The following is a 27,912-nucleotide window of genomic DNA, read 5'->3' on the forward strand; positions in this document are numbered from 1 at the left end:
GTAGCATACAGGATATCAAGGGCTGGTAGGGAGGGGGAATAGGGAGATATTGTCTAATAGGTAGAGTTTCTGTTTAGGATAATGAAAAAAGTTCTGGACATCGTGGTGACAGTTACACAACATTGCAAATGTACTTAATGACACTGAATTATACACTTAAATATGGTTAAAACAGTAAATTTTATGTATATTTTGTCACAAAAAAATTAAAATTTCAAGGATATGGTAACCAGACTTTAAGATGGCCCCATGAGCCTTGCTTCCTGGTATTCATACCCTTGCATAATTCCCTCCAACTGAGTATGGGCTGGACTTAGTGACTCATTTCTAATGAACAGGATAAGGTAAGACTATGTGACTATGAATCTAGGTCATAAAAGAAATTGTGGCATCACTTTCTCTCCGTTGGATCACTCATTTGAGGGAAGCCATCCACCATGTTGTGGACAGCTATGTGGACAGGTCGAGAGAGTGAGGAACTGAGTGCCTACCAACAGCCACGTTAGTGAGCTTGGAAGCAGATCCTCCAGCCATCAAGCTCTCAGATGGCTTCAGCCCCCAGGTAACATCATAACTACACCCTTAGAGGAGCTCCTGAGCCATCACACTCAGCTAATCTGCTCCTGGATTTCTGACTCTCAGATACTGTGTGAGTTATCTGTTGTTTTAAGCTTCTAAATTTTAGAGTAACTTGTTATGCAGTAATAGATAACTAATACCAAAGGTAAGGGTACAGGGTAAGGGAAAGACGATAAAGAGTCCAAGTACCATGAAAGAGAATAATCACAAAATGCCAGTATGTTCACCACCTGAAATATGGCATACAATCTCACATTTCAAAATTTTTAAAAAAGGTTTCTCAAGTTAATCACTTAGTGTGTAATGAGTAATAGACTTTAAAGGAACAAAAGGAGAAAATAATCTTAAGGGACAAGAAAGTTGAGCTCACACAGGACACTAAGATGGCTTGAATCAATTTCATTGGCATTAAAAGTTTTTATTTGGAATTTAATCCACAATCTATACAAGTTATTTACAAGGCATGAAAATGGAAAACAGCACAAAATACAATTGAGGTATAAGCTAAGAGCACAGTATGTCATGTTTCAATAAATATAATTCAAAATTTGTAAACTAAGTGACCAAATAGATGAGTCTTGTTTTATAGTAAAACCATATAAAATATTTATTTCACGTGAGGTAGAGGACAGTTCTGTGTGTCATGTAATGCAACCAACCACAGCAATTTTAACCATAAAACTGTACATCATTGGCAAAATTTTAAATTGAATTATGGTCAATGTAGTCAACAATTTCAAGAGTTGCAGAATAGATACTTCATCTACTGCCTTCAGAGATTAGAAATTCAGAAATAATTTAGGACTACTGTGTTGGCTTAAAATTATCAGGATAAACAAATATTTCTAACAGGATGGTTAAAAGCAAGTCTATTTTATTTCTTCCAAACTAAATTTCCCAAAAGTTGACCTATATTTAGCAATTCTTTTAGTAGGACTTTTTTGCTAGAACTACCTTAAGTACGCTGTGCTTTATTTTCAAGTGAGGTATCTATATGGAAGGAAATCTCTTATAAATTTCTTTTACATTCAACTAAATACACTATTTTGTTTTCTGGGCTTAATTTTAAATTTCAGTTTTTACATTTGATAGCTTTGTAATTTAAAACCAGTAGCACTATATAAGACATTTAATTCTATTACTAAAGAAACAGGCTCCAAATTGCATTATGTAGTTTAGAAGCCATTTAAAATGGAAAGATTTTACAAAAAAAGACTGTCCTTTTAAACAAGATGCAATATAGAATACCTATACAAATTTCTTCCAATAATGGAAATGCTGAAGTATCCTATACTAGAAAAAAAATTTAAGCTGTTTATTCAACCCCACAATGTGTAATACAGCAGTAATGTGTCCCTTATTGCTGACAGCTTCAATAAAAACTATTACCAAGTAGTTCCAAGCACAGAAATAGATGTACAGTATGAGCACAATTTTTCATTATATTAATTTTTAATGTCCTGTCGTGCATATTAAATGCATAAGAGCAAACAAAAATGTGGATTCTTCCCTAAGCAATCAAAACATAAGTCATTGAGAACAAAATTTTAGAAGCTGATCAAAAACCTTCAGCACCAGCTTTACAATTAATTTTAGGGAAATACCTTGAGCATGTTTCCTATTACTGGAGTTTCCTTATCACTTTACTTTCCTTCAAACAGAAGCCATTGATGTGCAAATAAATTGTTCCATCAAGACGTCTAAAATATATGGATAACCTGCAAATATCATTGTACTCAGTCTATTTCATCTACTTTAGTAACTGGTTTTTAATTCAATTATGTACAAATGATTTTCTCTCTCAACTGGTAATATATTAAATATGTTATAAAAGTAGTTCAAGAAGCATAAAACATCCTAACTCTCATGGACACAGGAATTCAAGCAAAAAAATATGCTTTACAAAACTAAAGCACAAGCCAAACTTACGCTGTTGGTCACGTCCCTTCATAGTGTTACAAGTTGCATCTGTGAAATCAGGGTGGTTTAGAGCTTCCCCAATGACAGCAGGTTTTACATTTACTACCTTGATACATTTGGTACCTTTTTCTCATAAAGTTTAGAGTACAGAAACCATCATCACCCAAATTAAACATCTGCCATCACCCAGTAAGCTAGTATTCTATCTTTTCTTCCTTCTAAAGATCCTCTAGCATTTTTGATAGGCCGTTCCTTGAATGCAGCTTTTTTAAGTAAATATTTTTATTTTTTTTCTGAAAAGAACAATACTACGAAGTCTGAGAAAAAATCTCCTTGCCTAATGAATTGGCACACAAAAACTAACATCAAAACAAACTTTAAGCTAGCAACCAACACACAAAATGAGCATGCAAAAAATACAAGAATAAGTTTGTATGGATAAGATATTTTAGCAGAGGCCACCTTTAAAGTATTACAAAATCTCTATTTTCGAGCTATGTGGTGCAGTTTAACTTAAAATTACTTTTAACTAGAATAGATATAATATTTACAATTGACTAATAAACTACTTCCAAGGAAGTCAGACAGAAACCTATGGCACATCAATGTATCTTCTGGAAAATGAAGACTACAATTTTCACGTGGCAAGTTTTCCTTATGTGAAGGACTACAAAAAATATTTCTTTACTCAATTCTAAATTAAGAGTTTATGATAATTTAAAGGTGTTTAAGCACTGCGTAAAATTTTAAAATAACATATTTCAAAGATTAGGCAATTTATTATAGAAGTTTTGGGATGAAACTTGGCTTATCATTTACTGAGTAACATAAGTAGAAAGATTTTGAGTGAGTTAGAAAAATAAGTGAAATTATAGGAGCTTCAGTTTATCTCCCAAAAAGCTTAGCTGTGACACAACTAATTCACAACTAAAATGAAACGGTATCATAAAAAGTCTTTGTGATTTTTTTTCCTCCAGATCTAAATAAAAGGTATTAGGAGAGGATGTTATTTTTAACATTTGTTCCTCCTTAAGGAGTTTCCAAGAATCGACAAATTAAGTCGTAGGGTTAATACAGTAAAATTTAAATGGAAAATAGAAAATACGCATTTAGATCATACCCTAGAGAAAAGAAACTATACTTTGTGAAGTATGAGAATTCTTTTAGGCTATATAAGTACCGTCAAGCAAAATATGAAAATAACTGGTTAAATGATAACCTACTGATTTTTGAAGTTTTATACCATTAGAGTCTCTATCATCTACGTGGGGAATATAACCTTAACCATAGCTGATTTATTTTAAAAATAAATTTAGCTCTCAACTAATTTCATACAGTACCTTATGTGAAAACATAAACATAAAATTCATGGGATAATAATGTCAATTAATGGTAGCTTAAGAATCCTTCCTTTACAAAATGCACACCAAAAATTTTACCTAGTATCTTTTAAGCCAAGAATTAACTAATATGAAATTTGCCATTAAAGAATGACAGACTTTTCTGTGCAAAAAAAAAAGAAAAGTGCAGAATATGTTGCCCTTACCCCAAACTATGGAATTCCTTTGTCTGCTAAATATTATCTAAAAACTTTTAGTAGCAGATAACTAAACTTCCCTATATTAACCTATCATACACTATCAATTGACTTTAAATTCCTGATTTTGACATTAAGTAGTATTGAAAATGGTCCATTCGTGCAAATTTGGTAAGACTTAACATTTAAACATACAAAAGTCCAAAATAACCTTCAAGGTGTTTAATATTTTACAATTTAAAGGAAAACAAATCCATTAAGGAAAACATATCCATTATATAAATGTCAGTAAGACTCATAACTACATATAAAAACTGTACAGAGGATTATGGATTGTATAGAAACTGGTGTACATCAATGGTTATCAGTTTTCCTCAAGAACATTAATACTTTCACACCACTATTAACAACATAAAAGTTCAAAAATTATTACATTTTATTTCCGCTTCTGAAGTTGCTACATAAAAAAATTTTTCTAACTATAACCACATTTAAAACAAAAAACAAACTACAACTGCTTCCTGTTGTTTAGCAGCAGTATATAACAACAAAGCAGGTTATCCGTCCCCATTATGCCCATGGGGTGTGCTACAACCTCATCAGTGAAATTCCTCTTTTGACAAAATGTCTCTTAGGAGACACTAAAAGGAAGAGAACTGGTGAAAACTCATTCCACAATATGAACAAAATAAAAGCAAATTTTGCAAATAATAATGAGTATATCAACTTAGAAAGGAGATTATGTTAATGAAAAAAATGCACATTGAACTCCTTGAGCAGCTCTATATATCTGAAATACGAAGCCACTATTGTATCTAAAAATTGTCTAATATGGATAACAAAATTGACCACAACTATTTTCCATCCCACAATGCAGCTTTTAAAAAGTATACAACTGCTAAATCTGCATTAGAAATATAGGCAGATTATCTAATAGTTGAAACCATACAGTATTGTTACTAAGCTGGTTGAAAAAAAAAGTACAAAGAAACATACATTTTCATTCATTTGGAAAATGTAAAAATTTATGTACTAATATATAATCTCTTCACTTTCTCTGATCAACAAATGGATAGAATGCCAAGTGACCCTCATGCAGACAAGTTGTTCAAAATTCAACTACCAAAGCAAACAAACAAACAAAAATAAGCCCTGTCCGGAATACACAGATGAATCTCTTTAAAGGTTTCTATTCTTTAGCAGTCTTTGATGATTTCAAAATTTGTAGCTTTAGCTCTTTTATCATCATCTCCAACTTCTGTCTTGCCTCTCGTTCCTGTCTGAGTTCATCTTGGAGTTCTTGCCTATCAGCCTCAGCATGGTCCAATCTCTGTCTCAGTTCTGACAACTGTGTGATTTAAAAGACTGTGTCAGTTTTCATTCAATTTTGTTTTTCCGTTTAATCCTCACATCAAGGCAAAGACTTACTTTCAAATTATTTTTTACAAAATGAACTATTTCACACATACTACAATCACTTGAATATCTAGTACTATAACCTCACTTTAACATGACATTAAATTGAGGGAAAAACAAAGGGTCAGGAGAACTGAATACCCAGAGCCCCATCCTCCTGCCTCATGCTTTAGTGTACCTCTCATCACAGCCTGCTCCTGCTAAGAGTTATTTGTTCATCTTCCCCAAGTTGTGAGCTACTATGCATTTTTGCTCCAGTGCTTTTGAACATAGTAGGCAACAGGGAATGTTTGTTAAGTTGTTGATTTGAAACCCCTATGCTACATTAAAATAATATGATATGCAGATAGCTAGAGATTAGCAATTTGAGCAACTAAACTACAGAAACCCAATAAAAGTTTAATAAAGCAATCAAGGTCAAAAAATCATCTTGGATGACACAGCATAAAGTCATATTTAACAGAAATATTTATTTTGAAATCTAGCCCAAGGAGCTTGACAAAAAGTAATTTCTTTAATAGATAAGTCTTCAATTTTCACATTAAAAGGGCAACATCATACAAACTGAGTAATTCTTACCTGTGCTGCATATTCAGCCTCTTTGTCTTTTTCTAAATTTGAGTCACAGGTACATTTTTGCTTCATTACCTGCTCTAATTTTTTCTCTAAGTCTTTCTGTTCAACATAAAATTCTTCCATTCTTTGAGTATGTTCATTCTGCAAAGATTCGAGCTCTTTCTGTAAATTCTGCTGTTCTTCAGTCAGTTCTTTCATAGCTTTTGAACTATTCAACATTTCAACTTCCTGTAATATAAAGAATGAATACAATTTTTACTTTATTTCCATCATGTTAAAAATTTCAATTCAGGAAGAAATAGGACAAAAAATATCTAAAATTCAGCTGTCATATCAGTTCCATATAGAAGTAATTATATTGAAAAACCATTTTCTCTAAAAATTTTAGAGTATATTAAAACTGCTTATTGAGTGTAAAACTCTGAATAATTTTAAATACATTTGCAGCACCTCATCTTGACTTTTCTTAAGAATGTGCAAAAGTATCTTTTCATAATGGATTATCATTTAGATAACAATTTTACCATCTGAAGTTGTTGCTTCTTCTGCAAAATTGAGTTCAGTTTTTCTTGTTGTTTTACATATGTTCTCATTACTTCTTCCATGATTTTTCCCTTATCATCGTCACAAATGACATCTTTGACAAGAAGCGGAGATGAAACTAGAGCATCATGGTCAATTCCCGCCTTGGTTGTGTCTCTGACTAAGTTGCAAGTGGTAGACTCAGGTTTCTTTTTACTTGTAGAATTACTTGAGATTGATGGATCTTTGAGAGGCAAAAATGAAGTAACAAAGTATGAATATCACTCCGTTAAAAAGTCGCTAGAACAATCCATAAATGAAATTAAGAAAACAACTCCATTTACAAATGAAATAAAAAACAATAAAATACTTAGGGATAAATTTAACAAGAGTAGTACAAGACTTGTACAACGAAAACTACAAAACATCACTGAAAGAAATTAAACACATAAATAAATGGAAAGGCATCCCATATTCATGGATTGGAAGACTTAACATTGTTAAGATGGTATTATGAACTGAATGTTAGTAACCCCCAAAATTCTATGTTGAAATCCTAATACCCTATGTAATGGTATTAGCAGATGGCGCCTTTAGGAAGTACTTAGGTCATAAGGGTGGAGCCCCATTGACATAATTTATGCTCTTATAAAAAGAGACTTGAGAGCTTGTCCTTTCACCATGTGAGAACACAGTGAGAAAATGCTCATCTATGAAAGGAAGCAGGCCCTTGCCAGACACCAAATCTGCTGGTACCTTCATCTTGAGCTTTCCAGCCTCCACAACTGTGAAAAATGTGGTGTAAGTCTACGGTATTTTTGTGAAGCAGCCCAAAAGAACTAAGATAGAGGTGATATTCCCCAAACTGATCTACTTTTTCAATACAATCCCTATCAAAATCCCAGCAGGCTTCGTGGGAAAAATTGACAAGCTGATACTAAAATTCATATAGAAATGTAAGGAATTCAAAATTGCCAAAACAGTCTTGAAAAAGAATGACAAAGTTGGAAGACTCACAATCCCAATTTCAAAGCTTATGATAAAGCTACAGAAATCAAGACTGTGTGTAGTACTGGTATAAGGATTAAGTCCAGAAATAAACCCATACTTTTATAGGCAACTGGTTTTCAACAAAGGCGCCAAGACAATTCAATCAGGAGAAAACTGCATTTCAACAAATACAGTTGGGGCAACTGTACCCACATAGAAAGAAGGCTGAACCTCACACCATAATTAAGTAAAAACAGATCAAAGACCTAAATGTCAGAGCTGAAACTCTTAAATGTAAATCTTTGTGACTTTGGATTAGGCAATGGTTTCTTAGATATGACATCTAAAGTAAGCAACTGAAAAAATAAATAAATTAGATTTCATCCAAATTCAGAACTTTTGTACTTCAAAGGACACTAACAAGAAAGTGAAAAGGCAACTGAAAGAATGGCCAATCATATATCTGATAAGGGTCTAGTATCCAGAATATATAAAGAACTCTTACAACTCAAAAGTATAGAGACAGGGCCGGCCCCGGTGGCACAGTGGTTAAGTGCGTACATTGCGCTTTGGCAGCCCAGGGTTCACCGGTTCAGATCCCGGGTGCAGACAAGGCACCACTTGTCAAGCCATGCTGTGGCAGGCATCCCACATATAAAGTGGAGGAAGATGGGCACAGATGTCAGCTTAGGGCCAGTGTTCCTCAGCAAAAAAAAAAAGAGGCAGATTGGAAGCAGGTGTTAGCTCAGGGCTAATCTTCCTCAAAAAAAAAATAGTATAGAGACAACCCAATTTAAAAATAGGCAAAGGATTTAATTAGACATTTCTCCAAAGATCTGCAATGTCCAATAAAAACATGAAAAGATACTCAATATCATTAGTCACTGGAGAATTGCAAATCAAAACCATGAGACTACAAGATACCACTTCATAACAACTAGGATGGCTATAATCAAAAGACAAACAATAACAAGTGTTGACAAAGATGTGTAGAAATTGGAACCCTCATAAGCTGCTGGTGGGAACGAAAATGGTACTGTTGTTTTGGAAAACAGTTTGGTAGTCCCTCAAGATGCTAAACACAGAGTTACCATATGACCCAGCAATTCTACTCCTAAATATATACTCGAGAGAAATGAAAACACAGGTCTATGTTAAAACTTGTGCATAAGTGTTCATAGCAGCATTATTCATAAGAGTCAAAAAGTGGACACAATCCAAATGTCCATCAACTGATGAATAAACAAAATATGGTATATCCATCTATACAACAGAATATTATTAAACCATAAAAAAGAAAGAAGTATTAATACATGCTACAACACAGAGTGAGAAAACATTATGCTTAGTGAAAGAAGACAGACAACAAAAGGCCACACAGTATATTATCCCTTTTATATGACATGTCCAGAATAGGCAAATACATAAAGATAGAAAATAGATTAGTAGTTAACAGAGGCTGAGCAAAGGAGAGTAATTTCTAATGGATTACAGGGTTTCTTTTTGGGGTGATGAAATTTTCTGAAATTAAATAATGGAATCACTGCACAACTTTGTAAATTTACTAAAAACCACTGAATTGTACACTTTAAAAGGGTAAATTTCATGTTATATGAATTATATCAACAATTTTTCAAAGTCACTTAATTTGGGAAATAAAATATAATGCAAATAGGACATAATGGCACATTAATACTTATCGTTTACACATTTAAATCCCAGGAAAATTGTTTTTAAAATCTCAAAATTAAAGTACAGAAAACCCCCAAGAATCTCAAATATCTATGAAAACAGTTAAATGACTAGAGGACTCTTCAACTGTTCTGAGAAAGCTGAATAACTACAACACTTACCTAAGCTATAAGGAAAGCTCTACTGCTCTAGAGAGGGTAACAGAGACAACTTTTGAGCAGACAGGTCTTGTTTGGTCCACGGTGTCTTAAAAGGCACTGTAACTATGCAGCTACTTTTTTACTCACCCAGCCATCATTCTGCATTTACGCCATCTGCCTGGCTCCCACAGCTATGAGATTGCAATTCTTGCTTCTTCCATGCCTAAGTTTCCCCAAGTCCTATCCTAACTACTCCTACATATACTTCTTAGCATTATTAGTTACATGGTTTCTCAGTTCACAGCACATTAGAAAGAAAAATAAAGACCTTCTGAAGAAATCTGACAGCAAATAAAAGGCAGGAAGGGGAAAAAACAATCAGACAAAAATCACTTGCAGTCTGAAGCCATATAGCCTATGCAAGTATCTCATTAAGCCTCTACAGCTATCACCATTCTAGAAAATATAGCAATTGAGGTTCGAAGCAGTCACTCAGAGTTGAAAGGTGGCATTTTTTTTAAGATAAAAGCTTCAATTATTTGGGAAGTTCTCTCAAATAGAAATTCTCTTTGAAAATGCTAAATATTCGTGTTTATTAGATATCTGATTTTAAAAAATAAGTTCTGGGGGCTGGCCCCGTGGCCGAGTGGTTAAGTTCGCGCACTCCGCTGCAGGCGGCCCAGTGTTTCGTTAGTTCGAATCCTGGGCGCGGACATGGCACTGCTCATCAGACCACGCTGAGGCAGCGTCCCACATGCCACAACTAGAAGAACCCACAATGAAGAATACACAACTATGTACCGGGGGGGCTTTGGGGAGAAAAAGGAAAAAATAAAATCTTTAAAAAAAAAAAAAAAAAATAAGTTCTGAATACTTACCTAAACGGCCACATAATTCTCTACTTGTTTTTAAATCCATTTTCTCTTGTTCCTCCAGTGAGACATCCGGATAAGACACAGTTTTTTGACGTTTCCCACTACTTTCAGGCTTCTCTGACTGTCTTGGTACAGGTCTAGTTGCCTCTGTCTTTGCCACCTCCTTAGACTGGGATACGGCAGAAGTAAGGGACACATTTGGAGCAACCACTTTATCACACATGTACAAGTAGTAGCTGAAAACAAAGAAAGGCAAAGTAAGACACATACTGCATTCGGGAAAAAGCAAAATACGTTACATCTATTTATATGGTTAAACAATTTTTTTACCAAAACAGACAACGTAACTCAGAAAAAAAGGTCATAGAAAAGAATTCTTGAAAAAGTCAGTACTTTAAGACAGTAAGAGCAAAATTATGAGGAACTTCTGTTATTCTGCAAAAAATAATCTCTAAACACTAAAAAGATACTCACAGGAAAGAAAATCATAGTCTCTCCTCCTTCCCTCAAAACCGCCTGAGAACTAAAAGCATGAAGCACTTTGCAGAGGTGTTCAATGGCCCTGATTAGGCAATGTCTATGCCAGAAAGAAAACAGACAATATGCTACTTTGGAGGACCAGTTTCTTGCTTACTATCCCTCCAAAGCAAGGACCCCTTGCTCTCTGTCATGGTGAGGCCAATGCAGTCCCACACTGCATGGCTATCACCTGATTCACCATGGGCCCAATGAGGAGCTCCCAGGGCCCTCCTTACAGAGCTCAGGGAGAGAACACGCACTCTGAATGCTCCCAGCTACTGGGCAGTCCTTCTTCTGTCAAACGCCACACAGCAACCTGCCTAAAATACTCTAGCACTTCCTACATATTTGATCCAACAGCAATAATAAATTATGCAAAACTAAGATTGAAGGGATAACTACCAATTTTGCTCAAAGCTCACATAAAATTACTCAGTAAATTATCTGAGAGACTCACGGGACAAATTTGAGCTAGATATTTAGTACCATATTGTTAACCATAATCTACATATGTAACCTTTAGCCAAAAGATGCAACAATTTAACTGATATAATACTTCATCCCCTAAACTCTAAATAACCTCCTCTTACAACTCATTTTCTTTATACAGGACATCTATATTGTTCCTCTTTACCAATCACATGAATCCTGAGGACGAAAATTTAGTACTCTGCTAAGAAAACTGACAGGTTTAATACTGCCCAAAGATTTATTTCAAACGCAATAGGAATGGTAGAACTGTGCAAATGTAAACAGGACTGAGACTCTTCATCACCACGCTTGGGGGAAATATACATTTACAGCAGCAGATAAAAATCTAGGACTCAGTAAATAAAAAGTTTATAGTCTAGGGTGCATTTTTATTGAAGAGAAGACAACTTGATTTTGAGGGGTGTAGTTGCTATGAAAGCTCCTAAGTTTCTTAAAGAGTTCGTTTACCTCTCAAAGGGAAGCAAGGAAATTAAAACAAAACTTTTACTTTTTACTTTGGGGTTAAAAGGAAATTACCTATTTCTATAAAAAACATGGAAACATCAAGAAAAGGTTATCTCAACTATTTGACACAATTTATAATTCATTTCATGGATTAACAAGAAAATCTAAAACTAAATAATAAATTCCCAGGAACTAGAACAGTATCTGACATACAGATGCTGAATGAATCAATGAATGAACGAGCCAACACTCACTCACCTGGGTAAAAATGAATGTGTCTGAGAAACATGGTCACCTTCCTGCTTGATAACCGGATACCATGACTGCAATTCCATTCCTGATGGTGCATCTATCTGTAGAAAAATGTACAAGGGAAAAAGTTTACTGAGGGAAGATGTGATGGTTAATTTTATGTGTCAATTTGATGAGGGCACAGGGTGCCTGTGGAGAACCCTGACTAATAAAGAAGAGTGACATTATTTAAGAGTCACCTTCTAAGAAGGTAGTCTTTCCTTAAAGCACCGTGACCCCGTCTCCGAAAGGCTCCACTCCCTTCTACAAGTAGGTAAGTGTGTAGGGAATGACATCCTCATCTGATTACTACTCCACACTCAGGGAATAGGAAAACTATGTCATCTGATGTCCCAAAATTCCAGTTCAGGACCAAGAAACTAGGTAAAATGGAACAGAAACAGATCTCCAGATGCTAAGCAGTTGTGATTAAAGCAAAATCAATTTATACTCTGTCCATGGTTTAATTAAGGAGATCATGCTAATGGAGGAAACCAATAAGGATGAAGAAACTCAGGAGAGGCCTGAAAAGTAATCCCCTGACCCAACAAAATGGGCTGAAAATGGAAAAGCAACAGCTTTTGGAGCACACATTACACAACTTGATCAATCAGGAGATGATTTAAGGCCAATTAAAAGCCAAAAATAAAAATACAGTAACTTGCACTGGTGGGAAATCAACATTTTTGTTAAAAATTACTGGGAAAGGAATTTGAAAGACTAACAAGACCACAGCTTATAGGGAAAATAATATTCTGAAAGGATTTAAGAGTTGAGTATTCAGTGAGGGCCTCCAGACTGTATATAAGAGCAGCATTGTTTCTAAAACCTCACATTCCTGATCAAATCTTCTAAAGAAGTTCAGAATCTGAGGCAAAATCAACTGCTTATTTATAAAATAAACCAATCACTTGTTTACGTAGTTTCTAAGCCTACAGTTTAGTTCTACCAGTAAATTAGAAAGGGAACTAAGTGCAGGCAACAGAAATAGTAAATGATAGATGCCAGGTGACAGCTGACAGCCTAAGGAGAGAGAATTACAAGACACAAACACAAAAACTGATTCAAAAAGCAAGACAATTGGAGGACTATCATAGGCCAGGGCAAATAATTTAATATGTCTCAACTGTCCCCTCCCCTCATCACAACAGAGTATAGCAATTGATGTTTAAGAAGTCTTGAACAACTAGAAGGACCCACAACTAAAATATATAACTATGTACTGGGGGGATCTGGGGAGAAAAAGAAGAAGTCTTGAGTCAACATGACACAGTTAAACTATGTTCTATATTTATACCATATATAAACAGTATATCATATACAAATGCACCATACTATATATCACTTAGAAAGACTGAAAACTAAGACATTTTAGAATTCACGAAAAAGGTTAGTTTTAAAAAACACAGCGCTGAAAAGAGCTTTGTTATCTAGCAAATTCACTTAGGCAGAACATTTTTCACCCCAACAGTGTATGCTAAGAGGTATTAATGAGCATGGATAAGCTCACTGTAACAAATCAATGAAATATAAAATCAGCTTGAATTAAATGAGAATTTCTTCTCTAGAAGTCATTTGTTAAGCTCATTATTTAGAAAATAAAGCTCCACTTTAAATCAGTTTTATATCTGAAACAATTCTGGATGTACTGCCCAAGAAATCAACTGTTCCAGAATTTTTTAATTAAAATTACTAAAATTGATTTACATATTCAAGTTTTTCCTATTACGGAGATCTAGAATCTCAAATCTTCAGAACAGCAAATTCTAAACTTCTTCAGCTGAAGATCTGGACTTGAAATGTGACTTAATTTTCATTATTAAGTTCATTTCAAAACTCTACAGCTTAAGTTTTACTTTTATTCATGATCCAAACTCAGTGCATCTTTATTTCTATGATGTCTCTAAACTTCAGATGCCACCTTAATTGCTAGCACTTTCATTTATTTTTCAACATCCATTCTTCTCTAGTTTCTGTCCTTTATTTCTTATTCTTGCACCATCCCACTAACAGTCACAGACGAGGAGTTCTACAATAAACCTTCCTTAAAGATCACCTAGTGCAGTCCCCTGGCCAATGTCTGAAATTCCTGATTGAAATCCCTTACAAGTGGCTACCCAGCCTCTGCTTGAACAGGAGGCTGAAGTCAAGGACTATCTTAACTTTTGTATTTTCAGTACTAGCACCATGCCTGGCATACAGTAGGGACTCAACAAATATTTGCTGAATGAATTCTGAATGACAGCGTGGCTCACTAATTCCCAGGGTGACTTTTTAAAAGGTTACTCAGCTACCACAAAACTCACAAGATAGTCTCTTTCACATCCAATATCCTTCTACTCCATGAAGTACCAAAGAAGCCCAACAGTCTCTGGAATGTGTTTTTAGAGATCAGATATACAAATCAAATAATATAAATGACGGGGAAATGCACAACATAACCATGACAAAATGCTGCGGGTTAATTTTACCTAATACACTGTGGTAAGCCACAAACACATTTATAACAAATTATCCTGTGTGTTAAAAACAATTAAGAAAAGCACATTATTATACAACAGAACACTCACAGGGATGCCCAGATTTTCTCATCCATTCTGCATTTGTGTCGACATACAAATTAGGTCTTCAAAAACAGAACAATATAATTAAATGGCACAGCAGTAACGCTAACTACTGATTGGGAATAAAAATAAGACACCATGATATAAGCATCTATTGTCTCTTATCTTACCTTCCAATAAAATAATTTAATCGCCTTTGTGTATTTAAACATTAAAATTAAATACATTACATTACTTGGAAAAGGAGAGATGTAGATGACTTAGTAGCTTAAGTTAGAGCCTTAACATTTTAAAATGCTTTTATTACCCAACTTCCCCACCATTATCTACCACAAAATCAACAGATGGCATCCTCATCTGAAACACATCAGAAAAACTTCAGATATATTATTGTATTCCAAAGCTTCCTTCTCAAAGTCATAAAGCAACAAATAATGTCTACGAAAGCAAAATTTAAACAATCCCAAAATGCATAGAAGACTTAATTTTAAATAATTAGGTTATTTAAAATTTAAATAAGTTATTTAAAATGAGGTTAAACCAAAATAATAATTTCCTGCTTAAAAAATTAGGAAATGTTTTATGAAATTTTCTCTAAATTTCAACTTACTGTGTTATATAAACACGACCCTTTCCTAATAAAGAACCATTGTATTTTGGTAGTAAAATGCTTATTAGTCTCACAATGACAAATAATTTAAATAACTTGATTTCATTTACCAAAAAACCAGTAGGCATTTTTGTTACCATTTTCTAGATATAAAAGCAATTCCACCCCCTCAGCACTATTCACATACAAATATCCCAATTGTATTAAAAGAAAAAAAAAATTAAAACTCTTTAAAATTACTAGACTTATCTGCAATAATAAATTTTGCTTTTAGGTGGCAATCTAGTTTTTTATTACAGAATCAGATTAATATTATGATCCTTAATTAAGTCCTAACGACAAACACTGATGAACTAAAGAAATCAAGACAATGCCTCAAAATATCGGCAGGATTTCCAAAATCCCCCCAAAAAAACAGAATTAAATCTTTTAAAATAGTGGAAAAACTATTCCTAAAAATCGAATTTATGGGCCAGCACAGCGGCGCAGTGGTTGGGTTCACAGGTTCTGATCCTGGGCAGGGACCTATACACTCCTCAAGTCACACAGCGGCAGCATCCCACATACAAAACAGAGGAAGACTGGCACCAATGTTAGCTCTGGAACAATCTTCCTCAACCAAAAAAAAACCAGAATTTAGAAAGTGCTATGAAAGATAAAGACTAATTTTTACATTTTGGTCTTCATAAGACAGTAAGCATACGAAGGATTAGCAGCTTGGTAAACTTAACAGTGTATCTCACTACTGGTGTGCTTACACAAGAAATAAAATATAAGGCATATCAAATACACATTACTTTGTACGAGCCCAACATATAAACCCTTAGCAACCTTACAAAACATGTAACTGAATACATAGTTAAGCAATAACTCCTTAGGTATAAAGTGAATGTACCTGTCAGAGTCTTTTTCCTGTGTATAACACTAAGACATTCAAGTGGTCAATGATTTCAGACGGACACAAAAGACACCCTACCAGACAGCTGCCAACAACACTCACTGAAAGAAACTCAATCTCTCAGTACAGTATCAGGTTTCCTCAAAACTTTCAATATGTTGTGAACAAGGGTTTCAACGACTGAACAGGAATAGTGTTGTTACATGGCAGCAAATAGCTACTTAAGCGATTTTAAGGCTTAAGTCTTCTGCTTCACTTCATCGTAATTATTAGAATTAATCAACCTAATGCAAAACTCGAACAATATGATCTAAGCACCTCCACCAGCTTATCAAAGACAGACCTTCAGGAGTTACAGCAACGCTCCCACACTGAAAGATCATGCCACCTACCTCACAAAGCCAATTTTAAGTTTAAAGTGCTTAGAAATGTTCACAGGAAAAAGCAAAGGCTCACGTTCTTATAATGTGCAACTACTAACTCATGTCCTTCATGGAAACAAAGCCATGTGAAGTCAGTAGTGTGACAATCACTCCCTTTACAACTTGAAGGAAAAGGAACAAACTGAAAAAAAGCCTGTCAATTCCTGGGACTTGTAAAAATAACTTTTTTATACTGGAATTCTACGGTGTCCTATCCATTTAATGTTGCAATTACCTGGAAATCTCCAGGTCGTATACATCTTCTCACTAAAATACTTGTCAAAAGTTTTAATCTGTATGAATCTAAGGCTTTGCTTTTGTATCCCATTTCAGCATGTATGCTTTAAAAAAATGCTGATCTCAGATTATTTTGGCCTTCAACTAAAGTAAATTCACAACATCAAAATGCAGATTAATTTTACTATGTACAATGTACTCTAGTTTTATTTTACTCTATTTTATGTTTTTTTAAATGCTAGTGACCCACTAAATTGACTTCATGACCCTCCAGGCCCTTCTCAAGTGGGGTTCTCAAGAGCCCAACTGCCCCAAGGCAGCCATTGCACACAATGAATTAAGTTCTCTCCAAAGCATTAAGAATGGTACTATACACCATCCTCAGAAGAACTGACAAAACCATCACTCAAATCATCTTCTGTAGGGCTTCATTCTCCTCTCGTGGAACCCCAGATGAGACATGTGTGACAGACTGCAATTTGAAAATGCTCTAAGTGACCTGTCTTAAAATTGGTCCACAAGTATTACTTCAACAACTAGCCCTGCATTAATTAACACTTGTGCACTCTACAGATGCTTTTGCATGCAAATACATTACATGCAAATATAATGTACAAAGCATCACATTTGTAAAGGAATAAACTCCAACGGTAATTATCACTTCATGGTGAAATTATGAGGAAATTTTGTCTTCTTCTTTGCACTCTTTTAGGATTTACTACAAGGGGCCTAAATTGCTTTCATAATCACACCAAAAAACTTTTTTAACATGGAATAACAGTTCTAGTATTATTTACCAAAGTGGTTTTTAGTAAGTTTCTTAAACTTTTTTATTCCTTATCGCCATAAGATAAACGAAATATGTACTTTAAATGCTATTTGAAATCTCAAAATAAACTGACCACCACAAATAAAGACAAAATGTTACTTTGCTTTAAAACTAAATCTGTTTTCCTCCTCAAAAATCACTGGTAACTGTATAGGGTCACTAAGACTTTTCATTCAGTTATCCAGACCTTTATTAAGCATCTACCACATTCTAGATTAGAAAACTAGGTGAATTCCTGCCCTGAGGGGCCTCCATCTAGTCGTTAGATACATATTTCTGTGACCCACTTCTAAGTCTAGAAATCAAAATGAGCTTTAAATTAATTTTCTGTCTTTCCTACTGATTTCTCTTTCTGCCTAGCATGTGCTATAATATTTTATATTTAGTGATTGAAGCAAACCACACCTTAAAAAAAGGTTTATGGTTTAATTATATATTCTTTTTGCTTTTTGTAGTCTAACAAAATCCTTCAATTATTTTATCTATATGAACCCTCAATAGACCAAACTCTATATGTGGACAAAATACTGGTTCAAGCCATTACCAAAGCTATTCCCAAACTAGTTCTACCTCTTTACTTGACCAAGCTGAGTTCTGCTCCACAGCCATTTCCCACTCCCAGCATTCTAAAAGGGTGGAAATTAACCAAATTCTTGATTACTTCCTGTTCTCGCAGTGACATAAGTTATAATGTATGCACAGCTATGAGAACACTACAGGCTAACCACACACTGCTTCAGGCCTACCCTTTTCCTTTCCTCCTTGAAGTTTCTTAATTTTTTCCCATTTCTCAGTCCAAAAGGATAAATTTCTAAGTTTTTTTATCATAAGTCTTTAAAAAATGTTAACATTTTTAAGTTTTTTACCATTTTTTAATGGTAAAAATGAATATAGACTGTGTATTTCCTAAACCATAAGGGGGCACTATTCCCAAAGCTATTCTAAAGATTTGATTGAAATGCCCTCGCAATTCTTAAAACAAACCTGTTTGACACTTTCTTCCTGTATGCTTCATTTTAGTAAGTAAACAAATATCCAACCAGTATAGTTACTCGTTGCTATAATTAGTTGTTTTGTACAACCAACTAAGAGTGAGATACATTTGAACCCAATACTCAGTTATCTTATTTGTCTTTGAAATATCTTCACATAATTCTAGATAAGTCAAGATTTTGGGGGAAAGGAAAAATCCCCAAATACATATTAGTAAATATTTCAATAAGAGTTTGAAGTGCTATCCTATATTTCCAGTCTCTTAACTTCCAAAATGCTTTCACATCCATTCTCTCATGTGACCAGTTATCTTATTCAACAGCTTATTTGCAAATTATAAGCATTTATTAAAGGTTAAAGCATCATTTTTCAAAAAATTCCAAATATTCTAAAACATAATGTAGTGTTTTTCAAAAATGTATTTAGTTAAAAAAAAAAGATTTCACCGACTGCCTTTGACATGCCAGGCACTACACTACCTTCTGGGAAAATAAGAGAAAGACAGTCTCTAAACTCATGAAGACAGTTATTAATTTTAGAAAGTCAGACAAAAATATTCATACTGGTCCCTCATATGAGCACAAATACTTCATTTGATTCTGATCTTATCCCCACTAGATCAAAATTTATGCTAATCACAAAACACAAACTATACCAGTGATGTAACAAATTACATCAAATCTACCACTATCATTACTGGAACACATCTTGTCCCAACACTACTCTTTGTAGTTGCCCATTCTCTATAACGTATTTCCTTTCCTCATCTAGGTTTGTACTAAGAAAGACATTTCCTAAATAAAAGCATAAAAGCTTACAAGAGGGAAGAAATTTTTGTACTATTATTATTACTTCAATTACCTCTGCATAAATGATGAACTGAAAGGAAAATGCAAAACTAAAAATAGTGATTTGTTCAATAGGCTTTAAGAGGGAAAAATCTTTAACTTGATATGTTTAGGTCATCTATTTGCATCATAGATAATCTATAGGGGTTTTTTCCTAAACAGAGTAAAAACGATATCGTTTTACTTACTAAGAGTAGTCAAGTCTGAATGTTAGAAATCTGAATTTTGATTTTTAAAAAAATATAAGGGCATACACCATCTTTAACTCAGTAGAGATTGTCAGCCACATGCTGTAACAGTAAAGAATCTCCTATAATTATCTTATCAATTGTCTACAAATGGGCTTTTCTAATGTGTTTGAACATAATCTTAAGTAAACATCACTCTTCAAATTTTATTTACAAATGATCACTTTGCTTGGCAACTTTTTTTCATAGACAGAAACATAGCATTCAACAAAATCAGAATTAGATAAAATAAATAATACCACTGAAGATTTAGAAAGAATGAGAAATACAACACTCTTTCATGTATTTGTGCACTGTAAAATACAATAACCATTTTTCTAATAATAAGCACAAAAAGCTTAAACAATATGAAAATATAAACAGTTTGGTATCATCATTTTGCAAAATAACCTAGGCAGATGTAAAATCAAATGTACTTCTTGTGGTGATCTTAGTAAGAAAGAGTTCAAGGTATACCTTCAGTTTCTACAAAGAATAGAGTCAGTTCTTCATTTAGAACGCTGACCTTACACCACTTACTTCTCCCATCTATATATAGCTAACAAACTATGCAAATTAAATATAGCTATTAGCTATGCAAATAGTTTAGCGATCATTACTAATATGACTTCCATCCTTAGAAATAATTTAACACTTGCTACATTCCAAACAACTGCCTATTGAGTTTCAGGGGGTTTTTTTCAGTCCAAAAACAATACTCTGACTACATTAACTATATAAACACATCCAATTACATTAGTATTCACACTAAACATAACATCCTTTATATAAGAGGTTAATATATTTAGTATATTCCTTTATTTAACTAAAAAGAGGCCTGTTGAGTTTTTTAAACGAGTGTGCTCTGGGTCTATTGGTTTGGCAACCAACTCCCTGACTCACAGAAGATAATGAAAAATGTTCCCCAGTCTAGGACCATCTTCTTGCCCCCTTCCCAGTTAATTACCTTCGTCTATATACAAGTTAATACAGAGTTTAAGAACCATTATATTAAGGTAAGTTGATAAGAAAAGTTACTGTTTCTCAAAATTCAGTTTATGCTACTAAGTTTGCTTTAAGGAAAAGCAGTGAAAATGACTAGACTTCAAGTAAGAAGGCCTGCCTTCAACTCCTGATTCTACCACTACCAGTTATACAACCGGGAGCATGTGACCCATCTGGGAAACCCTGTTCACAGACCTTCAAAAAAGAACCACCTCACAAAGTTTTGAGGAGTAAATTTTTAAAATGTGAAGTGGCAAGTAATAAAACGACTACTCAAGCATGTATTACACATGAAACCAAAAAAACGTTTCTTAAATGTTTGCTGAAATTTTCTTAAATTCCCTTAAATTGCTCAAAAGTCACATAAAATTGGAAACAACACCAAAATACACCAGAAACACTAGCAAATACCGCAAAAAACAACACAGCAAAAAGATGGAAAAAAATCTCACACCTTTCACAAATAAAAAATGAATTCAAATTAAGTTCTGAGACAATAAAGGACTACATCCAGATGAAGGATGGTTTCAATTTTAACCAAACCCTAGCACATTGGGTTTCAGTTAAGTAAATTCATCTTTTTTTTCAACCTTTATCATGGTTCTCAGATATTTTTTTCTCGCAAACACAGAGCAGGAATATTAGGCAAAGTAGTTTATCCCAAAAATGCTGTCACAGCAATGAAGACTGGAGCAAGAGTATCTGGCAAATAATGTGGCCACCTATGGACATGTAAAGTAGAGCCCCTAATTAGCTTAAGGCAAAATATAAATATCAAAAGTGGCATTCCACATTTTGATAATATAGATAATCTCTAAGCACAAGCTTCAGCATGGGACCAGTCCATCTGTAACCCAGTCCTAGCAATTTGAGAACTGGTTTGAAGCCAATCCTGCTCCAAAATCAGTTAGTAACTGCACCTGAACAATATAAACTTATCTAGTAGCCGCAGGCAAGGAATTTCAAAGAAGTGCTGACCCTTTGGAAGCAGCAAGTAGCAAACCACCCTGAATTAAGAGTCTAAAAGGATCTTCCTTGGGCTTCAGAAGCAAATAAATCACTGTCTTAAACTACACTGTAACTAAATGTCCCTCAAAACCGTAAAGGCACCATAATAAAGCATGGGACACCAAATCTTAGGTTCCAGCCCAAGCTCTAATGTTGCTGGGAATAACCTTCAGTCATTTAATACACTTTACTCATTTCTCCTGCGAAGTAGAAAGGGCAGAGATTATTTCAAGGAATAAAAACTAACAGTGGAAAAATCAGAGTCTTAAGATGGTCAATCTTTTGTTGTGTGAATCAAAATAAAATTATACATGTAAAACTGCTCGAGAACAATGCTTGCCACATTTTAAACACTTAGTGTTACCTATTATAATTTTAATCAAGTGGGAAGGTATATTTAAAAACCAGATCAACAAACCGAATATTTAATAACCCAAATCATATCTAGTACCCAGGCATTCAAACTCTTAGAATGATATTAGTTTAGCCTACCAGACAATAAAGTGGGAAAAATAATAAGTTTAAGATCTCTTTGCTAATAGGTTTTTATACTATCATTTATTTAGTCTAAAATAATCTTTTCTTTATTCTAGCTGTTGTTTTTAATTATTCCTTTTTTTCCCCCAAGATTGGTCCTGAGCTAACATCTGTTGCCAATCTTTTTTTTTTTCTCTTCTTCTCCCTAAAGCCACCCAGCAAATAGTTGTACATTCTAGTTGTGAGTCCTTCTAGTTGTGGCATGTGGGACGTCACCGAGCGGTGCCACGTCCGCGCCCAGGATCCGAACCAGCAAAACTCTGGGCCACTGAAGCGGAGCACGAATTTAACCACTTGGCCACAGGGCTGGCCGTAAGTATTCCTTTCTTTAAAAGAATCACAAATTCTTCAGATAAATCTGTTTTTTCCATTTGTTTCTAACATTGATCAAGCCCAAATATCCAAGTACAGAAACAAAGTCAGAAATCCTAGATGTACCTTTGAAAAATGCTGTATGGGGCCCACCACCAGAACTGTTTTGGCTAGCTATTATACCATTTGCAAATGGAGATAACACCAAAGTGTAAATTATCTTGAGTCCTAGGAAAACAAGAGATTAAGTCATCAAAAAGCAGGATGTGTGAAAAAGAAAGAGGACATGACTTGAGAAAGAAGCCCCAAATCCTCCACTCCCTGGCTATGTAATCTTGGGAAAGCCACTTGATCTCTCTGAGCCTCATTCTCTTTATCTGTAAAAAGGGAATAATTCTACTTCTCTCACTAGGTTGTTTGGAAGATTCAAATGAGAACACACACAGGAAAGCACTTTATATCCTAAAATGTGTTAAACAAATACATTACATACATCAGTATTTTTTGCTGTTGTTGCATGAAGTTTCTTAACGACACACAGGTTAGCTTATATTCTAAACACAGACTTTTGATTTCAAAGGAAATCATTACAGTTATTCAAAATTGCTATTTAAAAAAAGAAACTTGCCTTAGATTGAGTTCTCTTTCCATTTCTCACGCTAAATTTCTCCTTCATTTCTTCTAAAATTTTCTTCAGTTTCTTTTCTTCAGGTGTCCCTAGGTATTTTTGGTTCACATGAAGATAGCAATGCCATTTGGCTGATTCAAAGCCCCAGTGGCAAGTCCTTTTGTCAGGTGATCTGTGAGAATGCATCACAAATGTCTGGGGCGCAAACATTCCACAGCACTCCAGACACTGAATACATGGAGCATCAGGCTGAACATAAAACTGGGGTGCAAAGAGACCCTGACATTTGCCCAAGCATTCATGTTCCACTTCAAAGGCACTGCCAGTTTCCTTTAACTGGGCCAATGAGTTTTTAGCAGGAAGTATGCTGCCATTTTGAGGAAAAGTACGTGGCCGTAATAAAGCATTACATAGTCTTTGTGCATCAGTTAATGTGATCAGCCCACAGGACGGGGCATTGAATGGAAGTATTCCCAGAACCTTTAAGATATGAAGCTGGTCGGAAGTACACCTTGAACAATAGATGTACAATTCGTCACACACAGTATTTATTTGCTGGAGCGAAAATTCTCGGAGAACAGAATTTAAGACTTGGGGCAAACAGAGTCTCTTTTCTCCTCCAACCTGAAAACAAGAAATAGACTCCCCTTCCAACAGAGTCTGAGTGAGTTCTGTGGAGCTATCAGAAGGGATGAGCAGTGGACCAGGAAGAACCTGAGGAGATGGTAGAGGCAGAAATACAGTAGGTGACATGCTTTCTTGGGAATACCGAGCAGAAAATGCTGCTGGTCCACCCAGAGAGCTCTGACTACTTAAATGGAATTGTGCCAAAGTGTGTTTCAAACTGGGATTTAAATGTAAAGGTTCAGGCACAGAGGCACAGGTTCGCTTGACATGCTCTCCATCAGTTTCCATCGGCGCTTCATAGTCATCCAAGTGTTCCTTCTTTACTGTTGGCATCTTGTTTACCATCATTTTTCCATTTGCATGAATGTCTGTCATCATTTTTTTCACTGGAGGGCTGCCATCATCTCCCATCCCATTCAGTTTTTTATTTGAGCCCTGAACCAAGGGGAAATTTGTCTGTAGATTTTCCATTGCTAAAAACTGTTGTTAAATAAGTAAGTCTGAGATTTGCATTGTTATTTAGCTGCTTATTTAAAAAGAGAAAAGCAATATATACCAACACTTATGATAACTTACTCTCTAGAAAACTTAAATTTCAAAAGAGAGATCTCCCTAAACTACTCAATAGATCTTGCAACTTTGTTTTGGTTCTGCTTATACTCTAGTATAATTTCACTGCCAGTGTTAAAAATTTCTTGTTTTGTCTCTAACAATAAAGAATATAATTTTAAGAGGCACACCTCTGAGGAAGTCTTTCTTTTTTTAAATCTTCGGATATGTTTATTAAAATAAAGTTACCAGTTCTCTCAATTCAAGATGTCCAGGTTCAATGCAACGGTTTGGTTTTAAGCAAAACACGTGAAAAGTTTATGCGACTACTTGTGTCATAAAACCTAGACACAAACACAAGTCAAAATGATGCACCCAAATTTAATTTTTGGCACCAAGGACACCAGAAAAAGAAAAAAACAGTATCTTCTCAAAAAATGACGATTGGTTGGTCTGTGTCAACAATCTGAAGACTTGTATAAATCTTCACACCAGTAAGAAGAGCCTCTGACTCCTCTTGAACTTCTACAGTTAAAAATGATACCTAAAGAAAAACTGCCCAGGTATCTTCAAGGATTACTGTTCATTCTTCTTTTAATTAATCTGGAAGAGAAGGTGGTTGGGAGAAGAGTTACATTTGGATTTGCTCCAGAGGCCTAAAGGTCAGTTTGAAACTAGTTTCTTAATCTTAAACTGAGTTCACTTTACCAAAGGTGACACTTGAGTGATTTTTTTAAATCTAACGCCAGCTAACTAAAAGAACCTTCATCTAAATAGGAAAGCAATTTGGAGAATGGGTAAAAGGAGCAATAACATCCCCTCAAAAGGGAGAGGGTTACTCCAACTCAGAATAGGAAGAAACTTAAAACAGATCATCTCACCCAAAACTCAGTACTAGAGGCTTTCTCAGCTATGCCATTTTAACTAAAATAATCTAGTACTTCATCTAATTAAAAAAAACACCAGTTTCATGCAAAAAATTCAGATAGGAGTTAACATATCTACCATAGGTAACTAAGTTACAATCTGAAGTGCGTCAGTTTATGCTATTTTTTTAGAATGACTGTAGGCAAAAATTAACTTTCCCTTTAAAAGCTTAGCGAATTTGCTTCATGGAAGCCAAAAGCTATAGACTCCCCTCCTGGGAATCTCCATCCTTGAACAAGACGAATCCGGGACAAAAAGCACAAGGCAGACAGACCTCACAAAGAATGCAAATGGAGGAAGAGGGAAAAAGAAAAGATTCTTCTTCCACTTCCTTCTTGAGAGAAAAATCCAAAAGAAATCCAATAAATAGAAATTTTTGCCTCCCAAACTCCCAACAATTTACCTTAAAACAGACCCAAAGGGTTAAGGACCAAGGCCAGTAGCCAACGTACTGACTTTCGCCCACCACAGGAACACCTCAGCCAACGCAGGCCAAGGAAGAGGGCAGGAGGAATGACCGAGAATGGGGAAGCCCCCCAAACCCTGGAATCCTCGGCCCACGCCAAGCCACCCACCCATCTCAAACCCCAGGGGGGAGGGAGAAGTGGACCACAGGGGACCCTGGACGCCTTGAAGTGTGCAAGGGGGTAGTGGGAAGTGGAGGAAGAGGAACCCCCCAACCCCCACCCGCGATCTCACGACAGCCCCAAGTGCCCTCCCAACACGGCCCCACTGCGGGGGCCGCGGCGGGGACGGTGGAAATCCCCCGCGCACCCTCTCCCCGGGAAGTTTTCGGGTGTTACCCCAGCACCCCGAGGGCGGCACCTCCGCCGCCCGCCCGGGGCCAGAAGGGAGAGGGGTCGGCGGGCGGGTGGGGCGCCGAGCCGGGATCCCGCGCCGCCGGGCGACCGGGCGAGCTCGGGGCATCCCCACGGAGCGCAGCCCGGCGCCGGGGGTGGGGGAGGCGGCGACGGGCGGCCGGCTCTCCGGGTCCCGACGGCTCGGGTCAAGTGCAGCGCCCTTCCCCTGCCCGCGCCTACCGCCCCCGGTCAGCGAGGCAGCATCCGCCGCGGGCCCCCAGCCCCGCGCCCCCCGCCCCGCGCCCCCCGCGGCCCCGACCCCACCCGGGACCCGCGCATCCGGACCCCCGACTCCGGCCTCGGCGCCCGGCAAGCTCGACGAGCTTTGTTAACTCCTCACTCCCCCCGGCGCCGCCGTCGGGCTCCGGGGGGCCGCGCGCCCCCTTCCTCCCGCCGCGACCCCCCCCCCCCCGCGAGCGCGGGCCGCACCTGTGCCCGCCGCCGCCGCCGCCGCCGCCGCTCGCCCGCTCCCTTCGCCTGTGCCGGCGCCGCTCCGAACCCCACACACATCGCTACACACAGCCCTCTGACGTCACCGAGCCCTCGGCCCGCCCACGTCACTGCGGAGACACACGGCTTCCCGCAGACGCCGCCGCCGTCTCCGGCCGCCCGGGGGAGAGCGAGGGCGGCGGGGAGGGGGAGGGGCGGGGCCCGGAGCCAGCGGCGACCCCGCGCGCGCGGGCCCGCCGGCGTCGCCGCCGCCGCCGTGGCCTCGAAGCTCGCCGTCCCTCAGGGACGCGCGCGCCGTCTGGCCTATGGTGGCTCCTCCGGGCTCCCCCCGCCCCGGCGGCTCGCGCGCGCGCCCCTCCCCCAGGCGCGCGCCCGGCGCTCCTGGCCCCGCGCGCCGTCTGGGCGGCTGGCGCGCGGCGCTGTCTGCGGTGCGCTCGGCGCAGACAGGATGTTCCCTCCCCACCCCACCCCCACCGCCACCCGCCCGCCTTCCTTCCTCGAGTCGCCCAGCCGGCTGTCTGGGGCCGCCACCGCCCCGCCCCCGCCCCCGCCCCACCCGCTGCTCTGTGGTGACGGGCCAGACCCGGGGGCGCCCTGGCCGCTCGGCCGCCGCGCGCCAAGGGAGAGGGGGCAGGGCGGCCGCGCGGTGCACTGTGCGCGACCCCAGCAGCCGGCTGGGCCGGGGCGGGGGCGGGGGCGGGGGCGGGGCCCGCCGGCGGAGCGCCGCCGCCCGAGGTCAGGCGCGGGCGACCCTCCCCCCGCGGGGCGCAGCTGGGCCGCTCCGCCCCGGAGGCAGCCGGGTGGCGGCCGCCCTGCAGCGCCCCCGGGGTGGGCCCTGCTCGCCGGGGCTGCCCCCCGCCCCCGTGGGGCCTCCCGCCCGAGGCCCGCCCCGCCAGCTGCCTGCGCGCCGCCCCGCCCGGCCCAGCCCGGCCGCCTTCCCCGGCTGACCTCTCTCCGCCATCGGGCCGGGCCCGAGGCTGGCCAAAGTTCCGGCGAAACCGAGAGAAACATTTTTGTCCCTACTTCTCAGCCTCGCTTCCCTTCCCCGCCCCCATCAGACTGCCCGCTCGGATCCAAAGGGAGCTGGAAATCACACGTTTCTACAGTTTTTACTGAGGGGTTTGGGGGTTTTGTTTTAGAGGAAAACACGCGATGAGACGAGGAAAGATACGATTTCAGAGCTCTCGGCTGCGAGCCTCAGGGGCGAGGAGAGTGGTCCCTGGCCCGTGTTCCCAGGATAGCCAATTAACATACTGAACTCGGCCGAGCGGCTCTGCCATGTTTCGAAATACCAAAAAATCCCCTTTTCTCTACCCCACCGCAACATCAGGAACTGAAATAGTCCCCCGAGTCGCAGTGCATAGAATGCAGAAGACTCGAGCTTTGTC

The 27,912-nt window shown here is 38.0% G+C and overlaps 2 protein-coding genes across 2 annotated transcripts; one reads left to right on the forward strand and one right to left on the reverse strand.

Annotated features, from left to right (window-relative positions):
* Positions 1-963: 963 nt before the first annotated feature.
* SKIL (SKI like proto-oncogene) lies at positions 964-26,882 on the reverse strand. Its single transcript, XM_044771071.2, has 7 exons — positions 26,504-26,882; positions 23,112-24,890; positions 11,961-12,055; positions 10,251-10,483; positions 6,553-6,794; positions 6,032-6,256; positions 964-5,384 (listed from the first exon to the last, which is right to left on the reverse strand). Exons 2-7 carry the CDS (start codon positions 24,207-24,209, stop codon positions 5,226-5,228), a joined length of 2,052 nt encoding a protein of 683 aa, XP_044627006.2. The 5' UTR covers positions 24,210-24,890; positions 26,504-26,882; the 3' UTR covers positions 964-5,225.
* Positions 24,555-27,680, forward strand: LOC139045387 (basic salivary proline-rich protein 2-like). The gene is made up of 2 exons (XM_070511413.1): positions 24,555-24,575; positions 25,866-27,680. Exons 1-2 carry the CDS (start codon positions 24,555-24,557, stop codon positions 27,678-27,680), a joined length of 1,836 nt encoding a protein of 611 aa, XP_070367514.1.
* Positions 27,681-27,912: the final 232 nt, after the last annotated feature.

This window comes from Equus asinus, chromosome 5 (assembly GCF_041296235.1).
Source record: "Equus asinus isolate D_3611 breed Donkey chromosome 5, EquAss-T2T_v2, whole genome shotgun sequence".
Taxonomy (NCBI): Eukaryota; Metazoa; Chordata; class Mammalia; order Perissodactyla; family Equidae; genus Equus; species Equus asinus.

Coding starts and splice junctions, on each gene's coding strand:
- SKIL (XM_044771071.2), bottom strand. CDS start 24,209: ATGGAAAATCTACAGACAAATTTCCCCTTGGTTCAGGGCTCAAATAAA. Junction 12,056..23,111: donor GAAAGAGAACTCAATCTAAG/GCAAGTTTCTTT, acceptor ATTTTTCTACAG/ATAGATGCACCATCAGGAAT. Junction 10,484..11,960: donor ACACATTCATTTTTACCCAG/GTGAGTGAGTGT, acceptor CTTTGTTTTCAG/CTACTACTTGTACATGTGTG.
- LOC139045387 (XM_070511413.1), top strand. CDS start 24,555: ATGTCCAGGTTCAATGCAACG. Junction 24,576..25,865: donor TGTCCAGGTTCAATGCAACG/GTTTGGTTTTAA, acceptor GCAAGGGGGTAG/TGGGAAGTGGAGGAAGAGGA.